The sequence below is a fragment of the Aulonocara stuartgranti genome (assembly GCF_965226115.1).
Source record: "Aulonocara stuartgranti genome assembly, chromosome: 7".
Classification (NCBI taxonomy): domain Eukaryota; kingdom Metazoa; phylum Chordata; class Actinopteri; order Cichliformes; family Cichlidae; genus Aulonocara; species Aulonocara stuartgranti.
In genome coordinates this window covers 8,023,029-8,035,399 of record NC_138945.1, presented here as the reverse complement: position 1 = coordinate 8,035,399, position 12,371 = coordinate 8,023,029, and the positions used below count along the sequence as shown (strand labels likewise).

General features: G+C 38.5%; 1 protein-coding gene across 2 annotated transcripts in view; it reads right to left on the bottom strand.

Moving 5' to 3' along the window:
• The window catches only part of slc12a2 (solute carrier family 12 member 2), a 65,271-nt gene that overhangs the window by 18,923 nt on the left and 33,977 nt on the right, over positions 1-12,371 (bottom strand). For both annotated transcript variants that reach the window (XM_082539598.1, XM_082539599.1), the window contains exons 9-18: positions 12,223-12,307; positions 11,976-12,133; positions 11,749-11,856; positions 11,470-11,593; positions 9,772-9,873; positions 6,824-6,979; positions 5,253-5,352; positions 4,101-4,212; positions 2,867-3,007; positions 2,326-2,432 (exon numbers count right to left, since the gene is read on the bottom strand). In XM_082539598.1, the coding sequence (XP_082395724.1) occupies positions 2,326-2,432; positions 2,867-3,007; positions 4,101-4,212; positions 5,253-5,352; positions 6,824-6,979; positions 9,772-9,873; positions 11,470-11,593; positions 11,749-11,856; positions 11,976-12,133; positions 12,223-12,307 (1,193 nt within the window). The remainder of the gene's footprint in view (positions 1-2,325; positions 2,433-2,866; positions 3,008-4,100; positions 4,213-5,252; positions 5,353-6,823; positions 6,980-9,771; positions 9,874-11,469; positions 11,594-11,748; positions 11,857-11,975; positions 12,134-12,222; positions 12,308-12,371) is intronic.

Sequence of the window (12,371 nt, the reverse complement as noted above, 5' to 3'; positions counted from 1 at the left end):
CACCTCTCATCCGAGAAGCTTCTTTAGTTCTAGGAGCAACTGGTGGAGAGTCCAAGATTTTTAAGTCCTATGGGAGTGTACCCCTCATGGATCCTCTACCTAATCACACCAGCCAAGGTGTGAAAACTAGAGAAGGCACGATACCACTTTATGTCCAATACAGATACCGATATCATAAATTTGGATATCTGCCGATACTGATATGAATCCAATATAGTGTGTTTTTTAATCAATAAATCAGTTTTTTTGTTGTTGTTTTTTTTTAAATATCTTGCTGCATTTTGTATAAGTTCATACTCAAGTCTTGAGAAAAAGTAAAAGAAAACAAAAAAAACCAAACAAACACTAAAGCTATTCTGTTATACCTGTATGCAAAAAAATACACTGCCCCCTTTTCCCTGTTCATGCCCTATCGGCCCCCCTGGCATAACATAACACCCAAAATATTTCATCGTTCAGCAATACTGATCAATCTAATGAACTTAAACCTACTCCATCCTCCCTATTAGAAAGAAAGAAAGAAAGAAAGAAAGAAAGAAAGAAAGAAAGAAAGAAAGAAAGAAAGAAAGAAAGAAAGAAAGAAAGAAAGAAAGAAAGAAAGAAAGAAAGAAAGAAAGAAAGAAAGAAAGAAAGAAAGAAAGAAAGAAAGAAAGAAAGAAAGAAAGAAAAAAGTACTAGCTTACTAGGGTATATTAGACTTAATAGTTACTATATACAGTAATGGACTTCTATACATAAAACTTTGGGTGTAAGATTCAGATAATTATTTATTAAAAAGCTAGACATTTTAAATGAGAATAAGAAAAAAAAAAAAAAAAAAAAAAAAAGTGTATTTCTTTGTGCCCCCTTTTCCCTGTTCATGCCCTATCGGCCCCCCTGGCATAACTTTGCTAGACCCGCCCCTGCACAGTTACCAGCAGTCAGCTACGTAGAAAAAGATCCTGGTGTAGAAAGTAATATTAAATAAATTCTAAATTCTAACTGATCATTGACCAGTTTCACGATTGAAGTAGCAACAGGAGAGGGAGGGAGAGAGAAAAGGCAGTCGCTCCATCGGTTGTTAAGCTTAATGTGGGAATGCTTTTCAAACATTCAGAGATGAACTTACACACTTGCTTTACTTCCCTCTGGGATCACTTCCTCGGAGATGAAATGCCGGTTTGGTAGCAAGGCTACAAATGCTCAAACAGACCGCCGAGAAGTCTCGCACGCCACCGCTGCTCTATCACGTGAGCACACTGCTCCGACGTGCTAAGGTTATGAGGTGAGTTACGCCATGTCGCAAGTTTTGTGAGGTGCTTTCATGATATTTAATGGATCGGATTACGTTTTTTTTATTTATTTATTTTTATTTCTCTCCGATATCCGATCCAGTAATTTAGGTCAGTATCGGACCGATACGCAATATCGGATCGGTCCATCTCTAGTGAAAATGGGTGTGGGTTACAATCAGCCAAGGTTTCAGGTGAACCCACTGTGAAACCTAGCCCCACCCTATCATGTGATTTCCTGAGGTCAAACAGCCAAGAATGTGAGTGGGTGTTAGTGAAACTTTCTCTGAAGTGGATCCAACATTGCTGGACTCACATTCCTAAAGAATGAACCATCGTACCCTGCGAAAGTGTAATCAAACTGTTTAAGGAAAAGTGTGATTTTTACGACACTCGAGCCCAAAATTACCTGGCAAAATGTTAGCTTATAACGAGCTGCTCTAATGGCCCTGCTGACAGCTGAGTTCTATTGGCCTCCACGTTTGGGGTACTAAGAGTTTGGCGACATGCACAAAACAGGATATGTTGTAAGAGAGACATCGTTCCCAGCCACTGAATTCAAATATGGTGAGAGAACTTGGCAGCTTCCAGCATGGACCAATTGTACCTTTTATGTTACCTAGAACCTATACCACTGAAAATTTTATAAATCTGTTAGGGTGAAATATATGAAAAATATAAAACGTACAATAACCTGTTTGCATGTGTGTGCATACCATTAAACTACGAAATATTAGTTTATTAGTGTCAACAACAAAATTGTTGAAGCACCTTTTTGATTTAATCACAGCATTCAGTCTTCTTTTGTACACACCTGCCAACAATTACAGAGACCGATTAGCCCTATGTAACATCCAGCTGTCCTAGTAGGAGTTTCCTGACATTTACCGAGTTGCGTACTAAAGAAAAATTCACGGTTTGTAGAACACTTACAAAGCAGGAGGGTATAAAATTTCCACAGCATCGGATGTACCATCGAACACAGTGAAGACTTGTCGAAAGAAGAGAGTGTTTTTTCTTTTATATAATTCTTTTCTTCTCTTATTCTACTTACTGGATCATGCTGATGTAAGTCTCCACATTCATCATGTCCCCATCCCTCCAGTCATTCTTGAAGCCCAGAACAAGGGTGTTTGGCTTGAGGCGGCCAAGACCAGCAGCCTTGATTGGACCAGGAACAGGAATCGCAGATTAATCATTTCTTAAATGTGGCTCATTTCCAAAGAATAAGCAAAACTATGAGTGTGGAGCAGGAAATAAAAACAGTTCAGTCCATACAGTGTTCAGCCTTTCACTTGGGTTATGAGTCCAATCTTAAAGGAGACTCATATTATCCACTCTCAAGTTCCTCAAGTCTCAAGTTTCAATCATGGATCTGCATGACTGGTCTAGTCATTGTCAGAAATATTAGTTAGTTAAACTTACCAATAATGTACAACATCATTTACCAGTTCAAGTATTATGCCCCAACCTCTACTATTGATGGCTCGGCCCAACAAACACAAAAAAAAAAAAAAAAAAAGTACTTGAACAATGCTTCCGTGCAAAGAGTTAAGAACAAACACACAACTCTGAATAGAATTTAGTTTTCCTACCTGAAGCAAGTACTGACAGCCTTGTTTTAGGTCCTCAGCAAACACTGGCGTGTAGAAGGCTTTGGTCTCGTTCTTCAGCAGCCAGCGTTGGTAGCGTGCCTGATCTGTGGCAAGCTCTTTGAAGTTTGGTCTTCTATAGCCCTATGGAGACAGGAGGCCAAATTAACAACAGCCTTAAATTTATCAGTGTTGGTATTGTACAACAAATGACCACAAATCTAAGTTTCAAAGATGAAAAGATGCGAATTTCAACAACTTTTGATGTGTGAAAGTTAAACAGAAGAATTTAATGTGCGGCTCAATCACCTGCTCTGAATCTCTGCCTGCTTTTGTGACTTTTTCGTTCAGTACTCTGCAGTACTTATTTTTAAAATACAAAAGACCAGGCTATTCCAAATCGTTCACTAGCTTTGTGTGCAACATTAGGGCTGTGCGATATGATGATATATTAAAACGACATATTGTACTCTATCGTTTATTTCATGCTGTCGAAAACTCTTCACTGGAATATGTTTTTCATTGCTTTCTAGAAAAAGGAAAAAAAGTCCCCACCACCATCCAAATAAATAAAAGGACAGATTAAAAAATAGAAATGCACAATGTATCACCAACTGCTGCACCTGCAAGAAAAATAAACATAACACCTGGAACAAACATTGGAAAATGCGCAGGTACATAAATTGATCTTCTATGGTTGTGTGTGCGCATCTGAGGACAGAAAATTGGCTTCCTACTAAACATGTGGGGACCAGCATTCACTTATGGGGACAAAATGCCAGTACCCACGAGTGTGAAGGCGTGTTTGATGCTCAAAATGTGCTTTTAGTGTCAGGGTTAAAATTAGCCTCAACCTTACCATAACCTGAGGTTAGGGTTAAGCATTGGTTTTTTGATGGTTAGAGCAAGGGAACAGGGAAAGCATTATGTCAATTAGATGTCCTCTCCAAGATATGAAAACACCTTATACACATTTCACATTTTTCTCCTGGTTGCCCCTGCATTGGCTCCACATCCTACAGTCTAAGAACCACCGATGCAACCAAATCCAGAGGCTCCCACAGCATATCAAAGTCTTCTTTTATATTGCCTGCTAATCAGTGCTATGTGGTTTAAACAGTTTGGTGAAGAACTGGATGAATCTAGCTAAAAACTGACTTTTAAACAGCAATTTGACAGCTAATTCATCAGTAGCAAAAAACAAAAACAAAAAACAAGCCAAATGACATCTGCTCACCGTGCGAATATGGCCGCAGATCATCATGCCTACATTCTTGGTGAAACTGTGGACCAGATCCAGAAGGGCAGGACGAGAGTTGGGATAACCAGTCATCACCAAACACTGGGGTCTGCAAAAAGACACATATGAGAGAAAACATCCACCAAGTCTGCATCTGCATCATCCTTTACCACATCTATAAAAGCAGAGAAGGGACGCCATATTTTGCCAAGTTTACAGAATTGTTTGATTTTATGCTTTATGTGTAGCCAACTTTTCATTTGACCTTCCCAGTAACCTTTAGTCTTCTTAACACACAAACACCCACACCCATATACAGTCAGACATCAGAAGCAGAGCAATGAACATCAAAGCAAATATGTTAGCATGATAGGATTATTGGACACAATACAGAGGCAAGAACAACTTCAGAGGAACAAAACAAATTCTTGAATTTTGAAGATTCATCCTTTTAAACTACTGCTTGGTTTTCTGCCATGAGAAATGTGCAGTAAATCCACAAAACAATTACTGAGCCAATTTGTTACATGTGCAAGCTTTAAGAGAATGAACACATGCACACAACATGAGGCCGCATATATAAATATACTCAATAAATTTCAATACATTTGAAAATTAATCATCTCCCCCTCCACAAAGTCTCTACTTTTTCCCCATATGATGGTAAATTATTTAAATTGTTTCATGAAACACTAAGGCTAAGTTATTATCATGTCAAATTTTGTTCTTCTCAGGCTGCAAAAATCCAGAGGTGAACGACTGGCTGAAGAACCACAAAGATTGCGACACATGGTGCAACGTCAAAATCACTGCATGGCACTCACAACGATGTGAGCATAAATCGAGCATAGCAGCTGAGCTAAACCTAGCACAACACGACGATAAACAATTGACAGAAGTTTAAAGAGACTTTGGGAATGAAGAAAACCCATCAACTAACATGACGTTGGGGAAAAATAGATTAGAGGATAACATAACCAGATGTCCATAAGCATCCAACCGAGAGCTACCAAGCAATCGCTTTATATGTGGACCGAGCTTGAGTGTTTATCAAGCATGGTGAGTAATAATATTGTGCTTCCATAACTCAGATGCCATCTACACTTGCAGGCAAGAATGGTTCAGCTCAATCACGTTTGTGTTTGGTACCTGAAATTCTTGATGTGGTCCTCCACTCCACTAAGGTGCAGAGTGTGGGTCAGGGCCTGGTGGTAGGTCAAAGCCTGGGTTGATGAGCCCCAGTTCACATCTGGAATGGAGGACACATGCAGGCAGAAACACAGTGGAGTTAGCAAGTGTGTTTATGGGTCAGATTGCTGGACTAAAGGCTACCTGACCCATGTGGTGTTAACGTCAGTGAAAAGGCCTAGTGTATGTGTAGCTGCATGTCAAACTGAGTGTTCTCACAGGTGTGTTTAGAACTGTATAGCCAGCTTTTAGTTTAAAGAGCTGCCCCACTCAGATTATGGATTCAAAACCAGAACCTTCTTGGCTGACATCCCAGAAAGTTGATTCTGTTCATCTGGATGTAGCATTTTCAGTTTGAGAAACAATTTGCCTTTCTTCTCTCCTGGATCACTTGGAGCATTCTTTAGGTACATTTAACATATATCAGCTGGGATAGCTACATTTGCTCAGGGCCTTTTTGATATGATGTTCTTCAGCTTCCCTCATGGCTGTGTCTGTAGGGATGGGGCTCAGTCTTTACTGTAGCATCTTACAATGCTGTGATTGCAGCCATTCCCCAACTTCCAACTCTTTGCATATTAATGATCACGAAACTGTCTCACTGTTAGTCAGTGCTGCAAATTTTCATCGTTGTGCAAATGTATAATAATAATTTATAGCCATTAGGGAAATCCGCAGTCAGTCAAGACCGAAGAACTCACTTGGATGAGTAGTGAAACGTTTCTCCCATTGAACACGCAACATCCAGATAAAAAGAATCAATTTTCTGGAATTTCCTTACCTGGATGATTGAGCACAAACCAAGATTCCTTGCTGAAAGGTAAAAACCACTAACCACTACACTACTGTCCACCTGATTTATGAACTTATATTATTTCTGTTTGCAAATTTCACACTAAAAGGTAAACCATAAACACCTCAACATTTTTGGAAAAAGCCAGAGATATGTAGAGGTTCCATAAAAGACTGAGGTGTGCAGGGACTTTTAAATTAACCAATCAATTTAATGCAACATATTCCTTATGCAAATGAATTCAATACAATAAAATTGTATTTATACAGCACAAAATCAAAACAACATTTGCCTCAAGGTGCTTTATATTGTAAATTGAGACCTACATTAATACAAGAATACAAAAAAATTACAAAATTCCTATAAGACGCCCTATCAAGCAGACACTTGGCGAGAGTGGGAAAGAGAAATTCCTTTTTAAAAAGAAAAATCTTTAACAGAACATGGAGGAGAAACCATAGGCAGGTTAGGGCTAAACACCATACTGTGGACAGAACACTGCTTATTATCAAAATACTTCACAGCATGTTATCTTAAATCATGGTTAACTGTCATCTTACCTTCTCTCTAGTGTCTTGAGACAACTGTCGTTGTGAACTGGTGCTACATTAATAAAACTCAGCTTAACTAAATGACAACCAATATATAATTCTTATATCATATTGGTACTTGGTAATTATTTTACTCCATAAAAAAAGTGAGGAATTTTTGGCCAAATTTGGCGTGCTCTCCAACTCACCTGGCTTCTTGTGACTGACATAGATATACAGAGCCATAACAATGACATTTGTAAGAAGGGCAGCTGCCCAGTTGATGACAAACATCACCCCACAGCAGAGAATGGCTCCAGCAAGGGAAACCCACATGTTGTAGTATTTGAAGCTAGGTCTCCAGCCTGTAACATCGATGTAAATTAGTCACAAAATAGCAAAATACATTTAAAATGCCACACAAACAGTGCTAGTCACATATAAGGTGCAAACAAAAAGTTCCATAACTGCTCCAGCTGGGTATGAACATGGTCGTGTGCATGAAACATGACCTTTGGCAATGACAATGAAAGCTTATGTTATTCTTGTTGTGACTATTTGCATTGGTGCATTTGTAATTCATACCATGAGAGCAAAAGAACCATTGTGTTGAATTCTACGAGCATTTACTTTAAAAGCAACTCAAGATTCTTCATCACTGGTAAGAAGAGTTGGGTCTAGTTATGTTAGACCCCAGAGCAGCCCTTAGTGGGTGGAGCTGCAGTCAAAACCAAAGAAGGCTCATCAGGTCAAAAGCAATTCTGACATGGTGAAAGGAGATCCAGATGGTACCGCTGAGCACTTCAAGTAAAGCAGTAGGACTGACTGCATCAGTCACTGTATCAGGGTACAAGGTGACAAGGGCTTTTGCTTTTTATTGGAGCAGTCACAAAACTTTTTGATTTCATTTGATACAGTTTAGGTATTATGTGCAAAAATTAGAACTGAAAACTGAATTAAATTCAGTTAAGGCTGAGTAGAAATTCTTTTTCAGACACTTCAGCTGGGAACAAATTAAATAAGACCAGCAATGTGGGAGGTTAAAGAACAGGAAACGTTGAGTCAGCCTCCATTTAAAGAAGCTTATTATAAAACGGTCAATGTTGCTGTTAGAGAGGAGGGATAATGTTTCAGATGGATCTAGGCATATGTTTGGGTTAAAGAATGAGTTGACAGTCTACTAGAAGTTATACGAGACATTAGGGACCATATTCATTCATTGGACAGTACAGTAACTAGAATAGTGGGATTTTAGTGATGGAATACAGTTGGTGTGTGTTTGGTTACACAATGACAGAGTCTTTAAAAAACAGGACATAAAGGGTACATTGACAGTGTCGTTCCTGAGTCTATGAAGGGACTTTAGGAGTCCCAGAAATGAGAAAGTAATTGGCCCTGAACTGAAAGTAATGTTTGTGTTCCAAAGAGAGAAATCTATTACACCATCATACCGTTTCTGTACTCGCTAAATGAGTCATGTACCATTTAGGTCCATGTAATTTTATGACCTGCTGGAGGAATTGGAAAGAGAAAAATAATCTGTACCTGCAGTTCTGCTAAGGCTTTGGTTTGTCTGTGTGTGTGTGTGTGTGTGTGTGTGTGTGTGTGTGTGTGTGTGTGAGAGAGAGGGATGAGAGAGAGGGATGAGGGGGTGTAGAGAGAGGAGAGGGTGTAGAGAGAGGGGGAAGCAAAGAACTCAATATACGCCATCAATAAATGGTAAATGAACTGATTCGTATATGGAACATTTCTACTCTACATGATCACTGAAAGTGCTTTATACAACTCGCCCCCTGGGCTTTTTTTCCCCCCTATGCAAGTGCTTTCTAACTAACATTCACACATATTCTTATTCCGATGGATACATTGGACAGCAACTTTGAGTCGGTATCTTGCCCAAAAATTGCAAACTGGAGCAGCCAGGGATCGAGCCACTAACCTTCCAGTTAGTAAATGACCTGCTCTACCTCCTGAGCTACAGCCAGACGCATCACTGAATTTGTCATCAGTCTACAAAGTGTGACTTCACCAAAGTTAGTTTAAAAAAAAAAAAAAAAAAGAAAGAAAAAAAAAAAAAGAGAACTTTCCCTTATCAGTAGCTGAATCTATTTGTTCAGTTTTGTATGCATTTCTGACACTTTAGTCACTAGAATAGAGAGATGGGTACCAAGGGAGCAGGAGACCATCTTATCCCACCTAAGATTTATGGTTACTAATCTTAACAGGTAACACATCAGATATACCACACACTTTTTCCACAAATACTAAAAGACTGCATCATATAGATGGATTACTGTAGAGAAATAAGAAGTAAAAACAAGAACATGAGTATCAGCCATTTTTGAAAATCTCCCATTCTGGGCAGTTTGAGATTTTTGACTTTAACTGAGGTTCTTCTTTCAGACAAGTGGAGGTAAATAGTCTAAAAACAACTTTCATTTGGCTAGCCCTTTGTGGTTGACAAAGACTAACATTAGAGGAAACAGACATCACCTACCTTCTTGTGTAACAGTACTGTCCCAATATAGTTACAACATTAACTTCATCATCACATTTTGGGTTATTTAGACCAAAATACTGAATTTTGCTCTACAAGGGCCTGATATCCACTTACGAGGACATTATACTGCTCCTGTTCTATCAAAATTTTAAACGAATATGCTCATATGTGGCTCTCATTTTTCTTAAAAACAAAAATAAGGCAAAAAAAAAAAAAAAAAATCTGTTAATTCTTTGTTTTTACATTCATCAGGCCCCAATATGTCCAAATATCAAAGAGAGATTAACAATGCATGCAGTGGAAGAGTTTGGGTCTTAGGAGATTAATGACAATATGCTTTCTATATTTATGATCAACTGTCCAAATTGAATTTTCTTTGTCTAAGATGCATCAACTTCTAAGCCTAAATGTATTCAACCACCTAACCTCTGGTATGTCATCAGTGTGAATGACCTCTCTTATGAGACACACATCAGGACAGTCTCATTGAAAACCAGTAACTGGTTTTTAAAAAACACAACATTATACCTAATGACATGAAGGCTTCCTTTTTACAGTCTGGATTAGGATGACAATAACTTCCTCTATTGTCTTAATATGTTGATCAAGAACTTTATTATGCTTAGATTCTCCCATTTCTAAATGTACTGATCTTACCTGGTGAGTTAGCCAGTGATGCATGGAACACGGAGAAGTTGATCAAGGCATATGATGCCAAGAAAAAGTTGGAGATAATGGGTGCAATAGTGTTCAGCTCAGCTGCAAGAAGAAAAGCACCAGTCAACTCAGAAAAGTTAAAAATTTCACCTGTGATTTTATGTCCAGTCAAAAAAAACAAACAAACAAAAAAACAAAACAAAACCCTTTGAATAAACACTCAAACTCTCAGGATGAAGACAGTGAACATATCGGCTGCTGCTGACTCCAGCATGTGGTCATGCAGTGCGCCATTACTGTAAAATCTTAAATATTTAGGCATCTAAAAAGGTAAAGTTTTCAACAGCTGTTGTATCAATATTAATTTAGTTCACTGGTCTGTAAAAGTGTTTTTATTAGGAGCTTGCAATAAAACAAACAAACAAAAACTACAGACAAGAGTTATTGTCAAATTTTAGACCAGTTGCCATGTTCATAAAACTGACAACACTTTAGGATGAATTTCAGAGGACAGTAATGACCCTGGTTCTGTATCAGTTCAAGCAAACAAAGAATGAAATGTGGAGCAGAGCAGCTGAATCAGGTGGGTTTCAGGCCTACAGAGGGGGAGGTGCCAATATACAGCTGCAGACTGGGGCTGAGCAGTGTGAGTGCTGGATGAGAGAGGCCCTCCAGGTCCGCTCAAGAGGTCGCAGATGTGGACAAGACGTAAAATGTAACCATTTTACAACAATTTATTACACTGTGTTATCATTATGTGTCTTATTCTATTGTTTGCTGGTTCAATCCTTTTCACATCAAGCCCTCTGTTTCATTATATTTATTTTAGCATAACTAATACTACACGTTATCCAAGGTTCATTTGAAAGTTTTCCATGATGTTCTTCTTCTACAATAATTACAATATTTAGACTCGTCAGGTTTTAAAACCTAAACTCAAATAAAGGGGGTAAAACAAGTATTGAACACATCACCAGTTTTCAAAGTAAATAAAGGTGCTACTGACATGAAATCTCACCAGATATTGGCAACAACCCATCCAATCCAAACATACAAAGAAGACTGTGTGAAAAGAATGGGCCAAAAATCACATCTGAGCCATGCCTACGACTAGCTTTCCCATACAGGAGGCATCTTGAAGCTGTCATCGCCAACAAAGGCTTGGTTTGAAGTATTAAACAAATTTCAGTAAGCGGCTTTAATACTTGGAGATCACACAGGGTTTCTTTGAAAGTGTGGATTGGATGGTTTGTCACCAACACCTGATGAGAACATCGTGTCAATAGCACCTTTAGAAATATATTTACTTATTTATCTATTTTACTTGCTGTATTTTAGAAAGCTGACAACATAACTTTTTTAAGAAATGACTTCTTGGCCATTAGTTCTTCTGTTTCAGCATGGGGTCAAAAGTCTCCCTTTGGTATAGAGTATTTTTCTGGGTATAGATATCGTGATTAAAATTCTAGTATCATGACATCATTCTAAATGTCCCTTAGGCAAGGGCACAGTACAGCATGCACCAACGTGGGTTTTTTCTGTTTAGAACAAACACTGCGTGAAAACACCGGTTCTCACAAAAGAGAACAAGGGTTCTGAGAACCACGGTGCTCTTACTTTCCAGCTAATATTTTTGTACGGTTGTATGTGATCAAGTATGAAAAGCAACCAGCGAGCAAGCAATGAGTGAAGCCATACCAATGAGGATAAAGGCCAGACCGATACCGAAGGTCAGGATGTATCCTCGTAGGGGTTCATTGTTCTTGCCGTAGCCTTTGGCAAACATTTGCAGGCCAGGATAGATGTTGTCCTTACACAAAGCCTGCGGAAACAAAAGCCTTTGTGTTGTCTCACTGGAGTTTAAGCTGTTTATAATCAAACGCTATAAGAAAAACTAATTAAATCATTTACATTTTTCCATCACTCAATACTGCAATTTATTATATACAGTACTTTAAAGCTTGGATCTGATCTTACCTGAAAAACTTTAGGTGCACTAACTAAAGAGGCCAGTGCTGAGGATAGAGTGGCAGAGAAGATGCCAGCAGTGATGATGGGCCCAAAACCAGAAACAAGGCTCATAACCTGAACAAAAGATTACATGTAAATTGAAAAGTTAGATGTCTACATTAAAAAACCATTAACATTCATGTTCTGATAAAGTTGTTTTGTAATATTCATATTCTTTTACACTTATTTGATACCTGGAAGTCCCTATGCAGTCCATAGCGGCAGGTATCCTCATTCTTGCAGGTAGAGAAGTCATAGCCAAATTTGCAGGCAGCAGTGGAGCAGTTTGCCATGAGGTGAGAACTGATTGTGTCATTCACATTTCCACTGGCATCTCTCAAAATACAGGAGCCTAGTTTTTAAAAAGTATTATCCACATATTAGATTTTGTATTTAAAAAGGATGTGACAACCTTGGAAAAATGCAGGTACTATACACCACCTGTTGAAATAGCAACACCCAGGTAGACTATCCCTGTGATTAATATGGCTAGAAGGGTCCCTTTGGGGATGGCCATCTGTGGGTCCTGCAACAACCAACCACAACAACATTTTAAGATTACAATATATAACTGGATACAAGGCTTTAAG